The 18,211-nt window shown below is 40.4% G+C and overlaps 1 protein-coding gene across 2 annotated transcripts in view; it reads left to right on the forward strand.

The window, feature by feature from the left end:
• The first annotated feature begins 290 nt into the window (after positions 1–290).
• The window catches only part of LOC107227527 (serine protease 55), a 72,494-nt gene continuing 54,573 nt past the window's right edge, over positions 291–18,211 (forward strand). For both annotated transcript variants that reach the window (XM_046731907.1, XM_046731912.1), the window contains exon 1: positions 291–1,064. In XM_046731907.1, coding sequence (XP_046587863.1) covers positions 981–1,064 — 84 coding nt within the window. In that variant the 5' untranslated portion in view covers positions 291–980. The remainder of the gene's footprint in view (positions 1,065–18,211) is intronic.

The raw sequence follows: 18,211 nt of genomic DNA on the forward strand, positions 1-18,211 counted from the left end.
GCAACGAATTGTCGCGTATTGGATCGATTGTATCGATGACAGATCTTGACGTTTTGGCCATCGAATTCTCGGCTAGGAATTATTACCACGATAATCCCCTCATCGGGCGAATCATTCGGTTGATATTTCTGGCGTTTTTGCCCCCTCCTACCTAGGCAGAGGTTCTTCCGGCTCTGCCGCATCCCGACAGCCAACAGTCGACAGGCAAGAGGCAAGAGGCAGGAGGTAGGAGGCAACAGCCAACAGCCTCTGTTGATACTTCCCCCGCAATTCACTCAGTCGTACCATGACCACGTGCGCGAGTGGTACTGGTTTATCAGGCCCGGAAGAGTGGGTCGTATAACTAGAATTGTCGTAGGAGCTACATCATCTGAAATTTTGCGAAGCTGGTGAATTACTTTCGGCAATAACCTGAGGCCAGGTCGTCGCTGTGCGAAATTGGTACAACCGATTGGGACGCTCGGTGGTAAAGTTGCAGGTTGTGATGCGGATACTTTGAGCGATACATGACTGTGTCACTTGATCCGTAAAAGTGTCGTGCAGTATAACGTTTCGGGAAGTTTGCGGTTGCGGTGAAGATGCGTGAAAGGCAGTATCAGCGACGCGAATTTGCTTAGCAAAGCGCGTTCACTTACTTCCTTACGTTACGATTGTAGTGACGATTGCAGTATTTTTTCATTCTGATCACGGAAATTAGACAACGAGTGAAAAGCTGCTAGTGCAATTGTTATACGATGATCGGAACATTGACTTCCTTCGAAACACGTGAACGCCACACTATCGCCTTCGTTCTTGAACAAACACATGATCAGACAGTTCAATCACGGGTTGAAAAGTGTTCGACGATGAAGGTCTACTCGTGAACCCTTTTCAAGTGTACTTATAGTTTGACGTGTGACGATGGTGTGCCTCAACCGATCCTGATAAGAATCGTCACGCGTGAATCGAGCAGAGCCACACCTGGAATCACTGAAACGAAGATGACCTGCAGCGGCCATGCGGCGGTCATCCGTTATGGCCTTTTTCTGGCATTGATAAACGTCGTCATTGGTAACAACCAGACGGTGAGTAGTTGCGAAAAGTATCGTTTTGTCGCGACTTGACACACCAGCGAAAAGATAGATTTTTACATCGTTTGGCACATTTGATTAGCCAGGCAATGAAAAGATGCGTCATGCCTAAATATTCGGGAAGGTGTTTTGGGTGTCGTTTAGCGATTTACGACCGCGCCAGCCAAGGAGAAGAAGGCGTAACTCTTGGATATCATTTTTGTTCAATTGCGTCACGATTCGGGTGAAATCATTGTTATTCATTCAACGACACAGATAAAACTTCGTAACCACGACATTTATTGCCATGGTGACCTCTGCTTACTTAGCCCACGATTCAGTCGGCCGAATGCGAAAACGATATATCATTAGTGATGCAGCTTGGACAAACAATCACTTAGCGAAAGCGTATCTTGTGCTCCTGGAATTTTCAGGGGTGCTTAATCCAAGTCCGACATAGAAATCATCGGGCCAAGATGACAACCATTTTCCAGATACCTATGAATTCCTTGAAATTTGCACCGCTTTGAAAATTCTGCGATTTGTCGATTCGCCGTAGAAGACATCAAGTTGTAAAGCATAACTTTGCGAGCAGAGGAACTTTTTCATAACGATGTCTTATCAAAAATTCCTAACATTTCTTGCTATCGATATGGGCGTCTTTTTAATTTTTTTGTAGAATATAAAGTTTTATTAGATTAGAATCAGTTTGCGGGGATGAAAATATTTGCAAGATATGGCCATCGATTAATTCATTGTAAGACAACTTTACTTGAACAATAACGTAACGAATGAATCTTCTACCGATCCTGAGAGCAAAGTTTATATGTTTATAGTAAATAAATCTCCTTGTTCTCCCTGATTTTCTTCATTTGTTATCAATTTTATTTTCATGAACAACAAGTAAATATCGTATCAGGATCATTAAATAATTAGGGCTCTATGAATCCCCGAAATATTTAATTGATTCAAATAAAAAAGAAATTTATTTGGGCAAATTCATTTGTAAATATACAAATTTATCTTTAAGTATATACAATGAAACTTGAAAATCTCCCAGAAGGAAAACATTGCATTAAACACGAGCAAATCCACTAATGTTATGTGTTTATTCTTCAAAGGAATAAGCACAAATGAATCGATTAGGATTGGAGGTCCTTCTGAAAACATGTAATTTCGAAATTACGAACTTGCTTTTCTCCGAAGCACTGTTATTAAGCGTTCCACGATGGACCAAAAAGAGCATCGTGAACTATTGCAAGAGTATCTGATGGTTAGTTTGTCCTGGAGGATTTTTTTCTATTGTCAATAGATTCAACACTGCAATTAGTCTAGGTTCACGGGCAAACAAAGGTCGCTTTTTACTGTAGTTTGCACCGTGAATAGACATTCAGTCCAGACTGTAGACAAACAAATTAACTAATTGGTATCATTTTCCAACTTTGAAATGCATATCCTCCCATACTTTTGCAAACAGACAAGATATAAAAATACTGCAAAAATTGCGTTTTGCGACAAATAAATTATGACGCAAAAAATATAGCTAACCTCTTTATGTTCTTGGTACAAATAACGACTACATTATTTTAGGAGACTTTCGCAAATCGTTTTACAATTTTAACCCTTTGTTCGTAAATGTTTGCGGAAATCACAACCAAAATCCGAATATATGGTAACAGACAGTGTCACAGAAGAGTAATCCAAAAAGTTAAGAATAATTTCCAATGCTTTGCGAGAATTTTTACATTCGTTGGTTACTGATTTATAGCTAAGTAATTAATTGAGCAGCCGTTTCGTAACATGAGTTTGTAGAGTATATTTTGTTATCATTTGTTTGTCGCTGAAAGTATGATTGTAGCTAATTATACATATTGCTACTTGTAAATACGTCGTCTTATCAGCAAGACAATTTCGGCGAAATCGAATGATGCAACTTTATCTCAATACTGAAATGTTCTTACCGAAGATTTCCTCAAGACGTGCGTCCCGCGAAAATGGTATCAAATTAAATTTACTTTATTGGTATTTTTAATTAAAGTACGCATTCTTTGTAAACTCAGCGATTTCTTTTTACTTATGTCACGGAATTATTTGAAACTTCGCCAACATGCGGCACTAGTTGAATAGAGTTTCTGTTAATTAACTCAGACTTTTAAGGATGTACATATTGGCTATACATTCTCAATCAAAAGTGAATGATAATAATGTCAAAAAGTTATCAATAAACTGCTTAAACAAAACATTACTTAATAAATTTTCAGGAAACGCTGTTTTTTGTCATATTTATTTTTCATTTATTTGCTGCGCGTGATAGTTTTTTAAAGTATATTTTTCTTGGTAGAAATATAACATTCCCGAAAAAGTAAAATAAAAAAATCTAACATAATTCGTACCAAGTTTTTTTCGACAATTGCTCAGAATGGCCGTATTTAAAAAAAAAAAATACACGAGGTCACAGAAAACAAGTGGTAGAATTAGAGAATGGTTGATTATTCAGCCGATTATAATTCTAATAAATCATACTAGCCAATGATTTCAGTTGATTGCACCATATTACTTAAGATACATCACTCTGAATTTTCTGAAGTGATCGAACACACACTGACTTACCCTAATATACATACCGGAACCGAAAGACAAACTACTTGGAATACCTTATAGTTTGGTAATAAATGGGTATACATATTGTGAAATGTCATAAATGGAAGGATTGTCAGGCTCTTAAGAGGCTCCATCCAACTGTGTCCCTGGCCTATTAGCATTAGCGAAGGAGACGGTTTAGTGTCAGCTAGTCAGTCAGTCAGTCAGTCAGTCAGTCATCCGCAGTTGACGAAAAAGAAAAGACAAAAAAAAAAAAAAGCATGGGAATAGGAGAAGTAAAACAAAGGCCACGTTTCTCTTCGTTATAGAATCAAGCCATAGCCAGACAAACAAAGCTTGCGGGAGGTCGACTCCGGTCGCTCTGTCTGAGATTTAAATTGGCCCCTTAGTTTACCGGACAGAAAGCTTCCTCGGAGACCCGCTCTCTTCTTAACTGTTTAGAAACCAAACTGAGGCACGACGCTTCGGCTTGGGCATCATTTGTTCCCCGGTAAGAAGCGATGCGGTGCAGCTGGAGAGGCTGCAGGGCCAACAGATCCTGCAGCCGCCGATGGAGCAACGAGGCATCTCCGATGTCCCTGCGGTATATACCACCCGCAGAACTGAACTCGTTCCGCTGATAAGATCTTTGGCTAGACGACCGAGTCTGCTGCGGGGATAAGACCGCGAAACTTTCTTCAAGCGCGAATCATCCTTGTCCCGAAATCTGAAGGGGATCAGGATCAAAATTCCCGAAGATGATGATTTTCTGAAAGTTTCCAGAGTGAATCGTTTCGATGACTTGCGCAAATTTGAACCGAACGATAAGAATTATTCGAAATCTTAGACTTTTGGTAATTCGAACATTTCGGGCCCAAAACAGAAGACACAAATTTTCGAAAGGGTGGATGCGTGCGGTGGACTAACGTAAATAGAGAGAGGGCAAATATATCGAGGGGTGGGTGCGTGAGCCTGGAATAAATACGGCTTAACAGCTCCATCGAGGACTTTTGTAAATCTCGGTTTATATTTGGATAAGACAAATATTTACCTATTCAGTTTCCGTCCCCATCGGTTTATCTCTTTCAGCGCGGAAGGATTTTGGGCTTAGGGTGGCGGAGCGGGTCCGTTTTCGGTAACCCGAGCTTGTTATCTCGTTGTTTAGGGACACGTGACTCTCTATAAAGTTTCCGGAAGACTTTCGTGATCCTAAGGATACCCTGCAGTACGTGCAGGTTGTCCGAAGTTGTTAGATAGCTGTACCAACAGGAAACGGTGAAATTTAGCAGAGTGAGCGTTTGACTGCGCAGGCGCTAGCTTTATCGAATTTTCATGTAGATTGGTGAATTGAAAAGTGGGTGAATTTGGGGAATTTGTATCATTGAAATTAATTATTTCATTCGATTGGGGTTTATTTTATTCCAGAGAATGTTACGTATGAACATATTTTTCTTCTACCAGAATCAATTAGTAAAAAATTTTGTTATTGACAGGTGACATGTTTGGCGGTGCCCGTGATATTTCAGAAATGGCTTAACCGATGCTCTTCAATTTGGAGGCAGTATTTTTGGAAAGTTTAGTCTCTTTGCGATAGTCCAGTCTTTTTTTTCAGCAAATAAAGAAATCGTTAATTTTGGTTGAAAAAACTAATTAAAACTTCAAAGATCTTATTCTCCTAAAAAAACGTGGGATCGCGGCAAAGAGGGTGAACCATCTAAAAATACTGTCTCGAAGTTTGAAGCAAATCGGTGGGATTGATGTGGGGGTTTGAAGCATTGCAGGCACCGCGCAACATGTCATTTCCTATTAATTGGTTGTAATAAAAGAGAACATGTAAATAAAGTTTGATGTTACATGCTTTTGAATAAGATTAGCTCCAATCGAATAGAATAATTGGTCGTCGAGATATGAACTCCCATGAACTCCCAAAATTTATCCATTTCTTCAGCCGCCTTCTCACATACTGAAACTTAAGATGTCAAACGTGGCTTATGGATGTTATTCGTGTTATGTATCACGTGATGCGAATTTTCTTAAGACTGATAACTAATGACTGCTACGAGTGTTCATACGTGTATAAACAACATCATTTCAATTCATCACCCAACACGGTAGAGTTTGACATTTCATGCCCCGTTTCGAGTGGATTGGCTCCCCTGTGTTGCAGACGAAAATATCGCTCCGGTACGACCTCGCTGACCAATAGAATTCAATTATCTTGCGCATGCGCAGTCGGTCACTCAGCCTGCTAAGTTTCACAACTTCCTTTCCGTATAATGAGTACATTCGAATATCAGTTTGGATCGTGGTTAGGATCTTTTCTATTCTCTCTCTCTCAATTTTTTTGGTTATAAGAAAGAGCAACGTCATTCTGGACGTAGGTATAACACGGATGCATCTGGATCGAGGAGTGCGAAGCTATTAGCCGCTAGGAGCATCGAATGAAAAGAAAATTGATACGAGGATGAGAAAAACGGCCTCTTAAGTCGACGCCTTTTAAAAGCCATCCCAACCAACACCGGACCGTGCGTCGAACCATACGGCAAGGCCTCCGTGTGTGACTGATGAAACGAAGATTTCGTGTCGCACACACGGAGCCAGTGACGCGTTATATTTAGGCTGTTTATTGTTTGTTGTGTCTAAGATGGACGCGGACTTGTCGCACTACATTTCTCTCGACTAAATACCATCATCCTCCTTTATCTCGCGACATAAATTATACGATGAAAAAATTTTATAACCGCGATCCGTCCCACCGGAAAAACACTTCCGATTACGAGGAGGATTTCCTATTCCAGGTGCTTCGCGTTATTCGTGTTACGTTGGTGAGGTAACAAAATAAATATAAATGTCAAACACACACAGGTGCGTGTGTGCTTGACAGTGTCTGTGTGTGTGTGTGTGTGTGTGAAGAATTTATTACCATGCTGAGCATTGCATTATCCCATAATAATCTATAAATATGGCTTAAATCGTTCGTAAATAAACAAGCTTGTATAAGGAACTGAATAATTGTTCCGTGGTATTTTATATCAGGCATTAATTGGTAGAGGATTAAACTGATGACTATCTGGTGTTGTGTTAATTGTACCATTTTTACCCCAAATTTTGTTACTGGGGGATTTACAAAGGCAATATTTATCTCAAGAGAATTACAAATAAACATTATACGGAGAATTTTCGTATTGGAAAATTATGTGAACATAAATAAAAGTACTGCTTTGAATCCGCGTCACCTTATCCATATATTTCTGACGTCATATTAAATATTAATAACAAATCTTCGAACAACATGTACCAAGCTACTTTGCAACGTGATGTTAATTGAATTCAACCGTTTTTCTTTACCGGTGCGAAAAGAGTCGTTGGATTACACACGTTAAACATTAATGGAAAAAATATGCGTTTTAATATTTCTGAGAGTTTCTGTGTATGTATTTTAACAACGCACGGAATCACGTATCCTAGAATGCGTATAAAAATATGGTCCAAGTTTTTATTCTTCTCTGGCTTACCATTCCAATTGAACCTAGTTCGGTTTGTATCGAACCTAAATATTTAACCCTATCGAATCACAGTTGAGCGTTCGAATTTCGTCAGTTTGTTGGTGAATCAGAATTTGATTGTATTTTCTGCGAAACATTTTCCCCAATCCATGAACCCGCGTTAGAAAACAATGAAAATTGACCCATGCTCCTTTAGCATCCGGCTTAGAACTAATAGGACGAAAATTTGGACCCACGGTTTCTTGTTTCGCCCGAAAAATGACCCGCTAATGCTTCCCACCGTTAGATTTACGGGCGTGATAATTTAGCCAACAACCGAGACCGACTTGCCGCTGTGCGAGGTAAATTTGTTACTCCGAGTTCTGGGGCACGAAGATCAGGAGCAAAGCTGTTAGACACAGAGACTCGTTTCTTGAGTTAATTAAGTCGAAAAAGCCAGCAGCAGCACCTGACTTCGCATCTCAGACGCGAAACATGCCCACATCCGCTCTGAGAAATGGCCTGCTAACCGGGGTCACGGTGACGATTAGTAGGCTGGAGATGTAGTCCTTGGGATCCGCGTGTTGCCATTCTCTGCCAACTCGGGAATGTCGCTGACAATTAGCCAGCGAATTCGACGACATCTAATTTCAATTCCGTCCATAGTAGACACCTGCATTTCCTCAAGCTGTTTGTCATTCGATCGAAGCATCGTTCAATCGCTGCATGGCAAGCAGGCGATATGTGACAGTGGAAAGTAAATCCCTCTTAATTTTATTCCCGCGATGTTATTTAGTAACGAATATTTACGGGCTTCAACCTGTGGGCCGTCTTCTTATAGGTAGGTATATACCTAGGTATACCTACAGCTGGGTGCGACAGACCTTGTGGCACATACCCACGCATGCGGCAAGGCAAGTGCATTAAATGTCCGACTGGTATTGCCGCTGTGCAAGCTGTGCACAGCTATCTCTTCGTGGGCGAGTGATTGCGGTATACGTTAACAAGTAATTAACGAATTTGTGACTTGATATTAATTTTCATAAATTAGTCGAGGCCGAATACCACGTACCTTTCTTTTTCCCTCAATATATAAACGAGCAATTACAAGCTGGGTTGAAAGCCTACGGAAACGCGATTTGCCCGAGGGCTCTTCGGATGTGGAACAAGTTCGTAAACTACATTTAATCTCTCGGTATGTGAAAGATTTATCATGTACTGATTATTCGGAAATTTTAGAGACGTAGCTTCGATTTTGAGCTCATCTTAAGGACGTGTAGTCACGATACATTCGGTATTCCATTACCAATAGATTCTCATGCATTTTTCGGCATATTTGGGAAATCGAGAAACTTTCACTCGATCTTTTTATAAATTACATCAGTAATCTACACCGTTTATCAATTTAATTAAGTGGACTAATCACGAATCTGTCTTACCAGTGATATGATAAATATTTCAACCTGAAGTTGAGCCTCGCATGCTATTGCTACTAATTGTAAGTCAATTACGTAACCAGTTTTGCAACGAAACTTTTGGGCCGCAGCTTATTTGTAAAATATCGAAAAATGCATGTGAAACAGTGTGATTATTGAACCAATTTACACAAATTGGTTTGAGTATGGGATTAAAAGAGTTTATTGAATTTGGATATAGTGTTATAATCGACATTGATCGATATGTTAAAACTCAAACTGTCAAGAATTATCGCTGATTGAAGTAGTTTCTATTAATTTTCAACAAAACTTATCATTTACGTATTTAGCACCAAAACGTGTGGTCAAAGAGATACATTTTTCATCGGATGCAAAATTTAGAAGATAATCAAAATTACCTAATGCCGAATCATATTCTGAAACTAATCATCCGATTAATTTATACATATGTAGAAATATGTTAGGTATTGCATACTGTAGTTTCCCGTTAATTTGTTGATAAATCAATTCGTTAATTTGTTGATAAATCAGTAACATGGTGTTGCAGGGTTTCGATTAAGGTATTGCATTTATCGATTGGTCTTTAATCAATCCATATTTGAAATTGCTAGTTCGAATCTTAAATTTCCGATTTGAATAATCGATGGCTTCACTGCTTGAGGCCCTGATTTTTCCAAAAAATATTCAGGCTGGACTTTAAATTTTGCCTCTAATCTATCCATTCGCTCAGTCGCTATTACTGTGGTCTATACGACCATTTGCTTTCATGATCTATTTTACCCCATTCAAAGTGCCCGTAAGTAACAAGTCCGTGTGGAAAATCCGCGAAAAAGAATTACAACCGGATAATAAATAATAATATTCCCAAGAAACGAACGACGAAGTTAATGACAGTAATTAGTTGATAAATACCGACCGGGGAATTGATTTCGTTAGCTGGTTTTTTCGATCAATATCAGAGGAAATATCACACGAGATTGCAGGGCGTTCCCTGTAGCAGACAGGAAGTAAGCGGTTGGGTTGACAAAAAGTTGTCTGAAGAATGCTGCGCTCATCTCTCCAGCAACAGCAATCCCGGGTGTTCGTATGGGATGGATGATTTTATCCACGATACGATTCAACTTCGCGCATTTCTGACGTCCTCCGCTTCTTCTGTACAAAACATTTCATATTTCTCTTCTACCCGTGGAGTGAATCGAACCAATTCCTTTTCGGAGTCTCACAGCTCCACGACCAGTACAAATCGACCGGAGCGTCTCTTCGAGATTTTACCCGAAAAAAAGGTCCCCGGAAAACCAGTTCTCATTTTTACATTATATATGTACACGAGCTCTTGAATATACCGTTGCACTTCCTGCACCTCGAATAAATAGAATCCTCTTTTTTTACTCTATGTCTCTCCTTTAGTAGGTGCAGACGTCTCGCCCGGTGCGGATCATGCAAAGCCGTAGGATTAGCCACTCAGGCACGTGTGTAATCTCTCTTTGAAGAGAGAATCGAAAAGGTTGTCGTCGACGGTTCAACGGAACGTCGACATGGCCTGCAGGAGATATCCATGCATGCTGGGCTAGCTGTCGTCGAGCAGTAAATCACGATGCACTGTACAATACACCCCAGGGCGGTCAACACGTGTTACGTCTTGTCTCCTCGAAGGTTGCGCGTCTTTCCGTACATATAAATATTTTATTTATATACATATATATTATATTTCAGAAATGTGCTTGTGTACCGAGACACTCGATTTTCTCTCATCCTATCCTGCCATGCTTACTCGGGCTTAAAAGGCTCTCTCTCTCTCTCATGCGCTGCTTTGTCGTACCGTCTTGGATGCGACACTATCTTCTTCCCTGCATGGCCACACAAGACGACCGGAAATTCATTTCTGCGTTATTAAATTCGTGTTTATTGACACTCTGCCGATAACGATTACATTATAAGACTAATACAGAAACTCGCGTGGGTGGAAGTAAAACAGGGTTACACGGTACATGCGGCTTTGTGTATGTGTCTACTTCTTTGGTCAACGCTGAAATTATACGTGTTTAATTCATTTATTAATAGTAGACATGGGAAAGACCTCGAGTATTAAGTTGTCGTCGCGTAATTATGGAACGTTCGCGCGTAACATAACATACAACGTAACACACAACGCAGTCAAATAAGGTATCATAGTTTTCCGGAGTAAAAATCCTACAGCCATGCTTGTTTTTCTACTCCTTGTAAGTCGCATCGCTTCTGATTAATGAGAACGACCGAATATACCAATGTGAGTACAAAGTAAAAGTATTTCTATGGAAGATGTAATCAAGGAAATTATTAACACCAAAATATTGACTTTTTTCTCCTAGGCGAAAAATGTTCAAGTGTAAATCAAGAGATTCCAGCTCTGTCGAACGTCAAGTGCGCAGGTGTACAACTAATACTCATTATTAATCGAAAGCGTTGGTAAAATAACAACCGAAGACCCTTTGGGATTTCCACTTCGATTGCTCAACGTTTGAACATCAGTTTCTCTTCAACTTTGTTCGAAGGATGGTTGCACATGGTTGAAATCAAGCAAAGTGCATGAACGAGTGTTGTTATTATCTGTTTAGAATCTATATGCGGTAGCGTGCTTTCAGTCGAGTGGTTCGGTGGTCATCGACTTCAAAACGTGTTTCTATAAATTTATGTCGCCCGACACTCTCCGGTGCAGCAGTCGCTTGTTTAAAGTTAAGTATTAAGACATGCGATACCAACAGTTAATGAACCTAATAGAACCCAATAACTCGTCTAATACATTGATCCAAACGGAGTGCATGGTGGTGATGAAAAAATCACGGTTAAACATGACCGTAGTTAATTCGACCTGATTCCGCATCAGCTACTCAACATCTCACAGGACGTATCATATTGTCGGATCGTCCGCGACCTACGATACAAACATAATTACCATCAATTATAATTTAAACGAATTAATATCGCAGCTCCGAACGAACGAGGTGTTGAATGTCTAGCTCGAATCGTTTGCACATTGCGAGCAAACTGACGAGTCAACAGTAGACGGTTCAAGCGAACGAGCCAGAAGGCTGATAAGGCGACGTAAGATTGACATCTTCATCTTCTAATCCCAAGTTCTAATTGCATTGAACTGTCCGTTCATAGTGACCTAGCTTCATTTCCGGTACCAAGTTGCTTTCGTATTCATGCATCGCGCAATGAAGCTCAAACTAGCAGCCACACTGAGGAAAAAAGTCATCGAACCAAACAACTAATTTTCTTGATTTCCAGTTTATTTGGTTCGATAATTTATCATTCGGAACAACCACTTATTAGTTGAAACAAAAATATTGATGCATCGATTTGAATGCAAGTACGTATTTATTTCATAGTATTAAACTGGATATTTCGGAACGACAACTTCGCTTGAATCAACAAACCTCATTTAATTCGTGAAAGAATAGTACTTTAACCGCTGAACATATCGATTCAAAAGTACGGAGAGATTGGAAATAATAATCCCACGCTTGCTGAAATATCCACATTATTGCCAGATAGTGTATTTGGCTCAATGTGATGTTTTTCCGACATAATCAATGATAACTGATCACAGAAACGTGTAATATGTTGAAAAAAGAATTTTTTTCACAATACAGGTCTTGATATTCATTTACGAAAATTGTTTTCTTTGTCAGATAATATAAGCTACTTCAAACAAAAAAAATTTCATCCAAGTAAATGAGGATATGATTGAGCGGAACCAAGAAATAGTTATTGAGTTGCTGTATGTACCACATGCAATTCAAGTTATTGACTAATACAATGAAATATAACTTTCCTCAGTTTCAAACAATCGCGTGTAGTTGAAAATAGCAAACATACACTTGAAATTGATTTCAAGAACTCTCGATACCATTGCATACGCGCTTGCAATAAATGAATCGTTATTTCTACGAAATGAACATTATTTCACTGAAATAAAATTTTTGTTGATTCGCTAATCTTCTAATTTTTTTATGTGCATGTTTCACGGTTTTCAACCAAAATGATAATTCATTCGAAGTAGTACCAATTTCGGTCACCAGAGGGCAAGCTTTCCTGCTTGAAAAGTAGCTTCAAGGATGTTCATATACTCGAATCATTCGCATTAATTTTAATCTGCCGACTATGTGTGATGCGATATGTTGCGTTGCGGTTTTGATCCATCCATGTTTCCCCAAACCTATTTTGAAGTGACGCTACTACACTCGTTTGTTGGTATTTAATAACAATAGTATTTCGTCGTGAAAAAAATTTTGTAAATTTGTAACCGAGCGATGCTTACATTACGTTTTTATATCCATAATACTCAAATACTAAAGGAATCATTGAATTATTTAAATATATTTTTAATCCAAATACAGGTTTAGTTGCTGTGATATCAGTTTTTTCTGTACAATGCAGTATCTTCTTTCATCGGAAGAATATCCCATTAGTCGTTGTAAACATTATTTGAGTGAAGGGACAATTTGTTTGACATGAAGCATGCAGCGTCTGGATAAACATATCAAACCAGAAGAGCAACTCGGTGAGTTATGTCGCTCAATCTCTGTTTAATCCATTTAAATTATTTTTCATTGGACTTAAATGCGGATTTTTTAAATTGAAAACTACATAAATTGTCGCTTTGAATAAGTGTGCTGTCAGGACTATTACAAACGCATGGATTATTTTGATCAATTATGATTTACTGAATCCAGTAACTTTTTTTTCTCAGTGCAGAGTTGGCAATCAAACGTGTTAAACTTTTTGGAAATAGAAAAATGCAGTTCAGTTTTATCCTCATAATTCTATTATAGTATCGGGCATTTAAAGTGTTACACAAAATTTTGATTTTACGGACTTCTTTACCTTATTCGAATGAATAGTAAGTAATACTGGCTGCTAACTCCAGCCTCTGGTCAACACGCACCGCTTCACTCTTATGCATACACACATGGTCAGCAAGATGCGGTAAGAACAGAAGTTGTGTATTCTGCTCTGCAGTGTCCAGTGTCACCTGCCGATGACGAAATTGATCCGTGTGCTTCCGGTCGGTAAAAGGCACGCTGCACAATAAGCGAGAGGATTAAAGCTTTCTTTTTGTTTATAATGTATTTCGAGGAGTTAAGTGGTTAGGAAGGTGATGACAGATTTTCTGTATCCCGATTTCGAACGTCTGATAAAATATGTTTCACAAGTTGGCTTCCCTGAATGTTAGGAAGCTAACGGATACTTTCTTGAAATTGCGCAACCTTCGGGTATCGGCAGTCGCAAGGTCAGTTAGGGTATCGGATGTACTACTCTGAACCCACCACGGCAACGTGAAACGTGAGAATGATGTAAAATTCTATTTTTAATGCATTGTCAATATTGCTCCTCTACTGACTCATACCTATATATATATATACATATAAAATGAATGTAAATCTCCGAACGTGCGAAACTGAACCAATTCATCGTTGAGACTTATGCTGAGAGGACAAGTTATGGATATAACCTATAGTATAATCAATATACAATCGGAGTGTATTCGTTGGACCACGAATGATTTGATAATGAACGATTGAAACACATGTTTTCTATTAAACATTCGATCCCCTCGATTCTTTCGCAAAATTCACGAAACGGCTACAAATAGCCACAACGCTTGTTACGTCATTGCTCACACGTGGTGGCATCTTGGAATCCACGTACGAGTCTTTTTAGTACACGTATAATTATATCAAATTTGAATCTGTTGGGTGATGAGATGGACGAAGATTCCACTGCATGATTTTGCGTTTTATTGTTACTCGTATTTCAGTTGTACTTCAAGTTTCTCACTTGTAACGCTCTTACCTCGTTTATTTCCCAATGTCGCATGATATTCACTTTTATCAAGACTTTTAGCAGAACTTTCAACGAATTTCTTATTATTATTTCTATTCTCACTTCTAATTCTACAATTTCCTTCAAGTGGTGTTTATATTCTCATTACTCCAAAATTTGTGCCATAATTACTTCTTATTCGGTACAGTAAATTTTGTGATTTGTGATATGAGTTTTCGTGGAAGTAAATATGAAGAATTTCTTGGAATTATACAAAGACCCCACTCCCTAATACTGTTTATGGTGACTCGTGTCATGGGAATCGTGGGTATCAAGTACTGCTGCTCACGTATGTGACGATCTTTACTACAAACGAAGCTATGACCGGTACTGATTTTTTTTCTTATTTTCTCGGAGAACCGCGTATCATACTTCTGTAAATCCACTAACTGCATTCCTGCTTCAATCGAAGATCTCTTACCGAAACTCCTGGAAATATATACGATAACGATTCCGATCTTACAATCATTGACATACCGTCTCAAGTACGAAGCAAAAAATATCCGATTCCTGAACTTCAACTGGAATAATATAAGCATCCATTTCGTGTAACATACAAACATCCATTTTTGTTGCATCACAGCTGCGGTATCATCACGGTTGATATGCACTAAACGTAGTCGTGCCAGACATTTCTAATTCCCTCCAAATATGGTGTTAATCTACCTGCTGACTCTGGGTAAGCATAATTTAGTCATATCACATGCAAAGTGGTCGTAGTTAACGAGGCTGATAGTCCGTGGATCGGTGTTGTATCGCATGAACCGTAATCGTGGAGATACGAGCGATATCTAATTAATAGATGAAGACTAATTAGCTGTACACATTTTTTGTCCACGTAGCGGCCCCGAGCTACTCAGTCACGGCCGTCGGGGCCATGGCGTGTAATTTTCAGGTGGGTTTGTCGCTGGGTGTCGGGGCCCGTTTCGGACACACAAACCGGAAGTGTGTCGCAAGGGATCGGCCGCATCGCGTAGGTTTGGACCATAGAAGGGCCTGCGACGCTCCCCGAAGATTAAACCAAACTCAAGCTAAGATTAACCTGTCCCTAAAGTGTCTGCGAAGGCGTGGGCCGTGCATCGTCCGGAGTCTCGTCCATTCAGAAAACCTCTTAATGGCGTACGCGCACGTAGGTTACACATACCCATACGCACGTTGCCGGCTTCAGTGCGTGTATCTTCCACCCCGCGCAACCGGGTATAGATTATAACCGTAAGCAGCTGGCAACTAGCCATTAAAATCTCAGTATACGAACCCCTGCCTTCATTTATATTCACGAACGCGTCAAATACCTATGAATAAATAATCCATCTCTTTTTCTTCATTAGGATGAAATTTCCTATACGCGTGATAGGATATACAAAACGGATGATACGGCGTGTATCCGGACCTCCGCTATCTGGGAGGCTCTGTTACAATGGGAAAGAATTCATCGCCATTGTATTCTAATTTTGTTGGTTTTCTCATTTCTCCATCCTTTATTAACACAACATACTCGTATGCCAAGTACATTTGATACCCGTACAGATTATACACTCGAACCCAATCTCAGGTCATCCGTCATGCTGTGAAGTAACCGCCGACCGGTGTGTTTGCCATCTTTTGTCCGTTTTTGACGGGGAAAAATGCACGTCTCTCCTTGTTCGGCCAGGAACGTCATCTCGGGATGTTTCGACACATTTGAAACGAGTCACAGGCTCCGAGACGAGATAATGGAAAAGAGTCAGCGCGCGACGCGGAATGATGCGCGAAGTAGAGTGCGGCGAAGGTCGACCCGATTCGCGTCGGGGTTTTGGCATTTTCTTGTGCCTTTTTCACGGTTCTTCGCTCCGCATGACCACTCGACTCGTCGCCCATCAACCTGCCCCGGCAGGGAACTCGTTGAGGTAGCTTCGTAAGGTAAGACCGTTCTTCGGTGGTTCGAGCGGTTTTTTCATCCCACCTGAGGGACACGTGCGGGGAAAAGAGCTAAGAGGTGAGAGGAAGGGCCCAGACTCGAAAGGCTCAAAGTCTTGACGATGAGGTGGGCGTGACGGGGGCGCTCCGACTGTTTTTCTCTTGACCAGCTATTGTTGGCTCGCAGTGTAGCAGCTCGTTGCTGCCGCAGTTTTATGGTTGTTTATGTTCCCCTCGTCTGGAGTGGGCAGCCCGTTGCGTGGAGAGCGCAAGGAGAGCAGGTCGAAGGATCGGGATGATGCTTTTCGGACTCGCGTGATTTAGAGATAATCGATGCACGGGAAACGGGTCGGCATGCATGGACAGTGCAACTATTGACGGGCGACGAGCCCACGGCCGTTGAACGAACCATAGGCGGAAGGAATTAATGATGATTGCGAAGACTGGTAGATCATCTTGAGACGTGGAACATTATCACTGCAGCACGGTTGCTGTTATACCCGGTAAAGAGATAGTTGAGTTGTTAGTATTGTGTGCCGTTACACTACTGCTGTTGCACTCATAAATCAGGCCCATAGATTCTCTGGTCAACTGTAGGTAGGTAGGTATACCACCAATTCGGGTATGGGACTAGGGACCAGAGAAGGGATGCAGGGACTCAATGGGACTCTTCGGGGCATTTCTTTTCTTTGTTTATATTGAACCGTTTTCCACTTTGTTGGAACAATAAACCGGTCTCAACGCCCCGGGTGTAGAAAAAACAATAGTTTGGCCCACTGTGGAGTGTGGCTGCTGCTGCTGCTCCTGACGCCTTGCCGTTGATAACGTTGCTCAGAGATTTTCTGTGTCAGATAGTGAAAACTATAGATCATCGGCTACCGGAGGAGGTGGAGAAGTACCTGCGCGTTCGAATATAACCTCCAATGCACCACCAGCCAGCACCATTCTTCTGACCACTGTTTTAAGTGCTTGCAATCAGAGAGTGATTAATGGCTTTTAGTATTGACAGGGTAGCATGACACGGTCGATGGCTATACGTTACTCGTATTTGACGTGGTCACTCACGGAAGCCTGACCCGCAACACTCCCTACGAAGCGAGGTGACTCAATATATTGATATTAATAGCATGTCATTCACTAGCTTCTAATACATCTGACAACTCATTGTCAGTGTTGCTGGTTTCTTATCTCTATCGAACGGAAGCCAAAACATTAATTCCGAGAACAATGCATCCATCATTCGTGAGGCTCTTAAACTTTTCACCACTAAAACTACCATCAATCGTCAGTCCATTGCATCTTACTTTCTTCGGTGGCATAAAATAGCGAAAGACGGCACTTGGAACATACTTCATCACCGACTTTGCTACCTGCTGCCAAAAATTGAATTTTATTATATTTGCCACTTGTTCTAGTTTTCCTGTACCAAATGCTTCCACTTGAAGACTGACCAGCCTCAAAAGGTAATTTCATATCTCTCTGTGAAGAGTCAACCATACCTCTCATACAAGTCAGCTCATTCACTGCCTTGCTGTGAGTGGCATTACCGAGGCTGTAAAAGAGGGCTCTTGATATCATGAATGTTTTAAGTGACGTGCATTTTGTAGTGTATTTTACAATTAGTTGAACACGGAGACGGGTTATGAATGCAGAGAATATTTGGGGCTCTGGCTGACGGGCTACTGTGGAATTCGAAGCTTTCAGTTCTATGTGAATGTTATTGAAATTACTAGAGGTCAAGTGTGAACTATTCGGTTGTGTAGTGGTAATGAAAACATCGACCGGCAAACCTTCCGACAAAGTGAAGATAAGTGTAAGAACTATTTCGAGCTATGCTTTACGAGGAATTTCAAATAGAACCAACAAACCTGCAGCCTCGCTTATGCATAGACGAACT

Source organism: Neodiprion lecontei, chromosome 1, assembly GCF_021901455.1.
Source record: "Neodiprion lecontei isolate iyNeoLeco1 chromosome 1, iyNeoLeco1.1, whole genome shotgun sequence".
In the NCBI taxonomy this organism is placed as follows: Eukaryota; Metazoa; Arthropoda; class Insecta; order Hymenoptera; family Diprionidae; genus Neodiprion; species Neodiprion lecontei.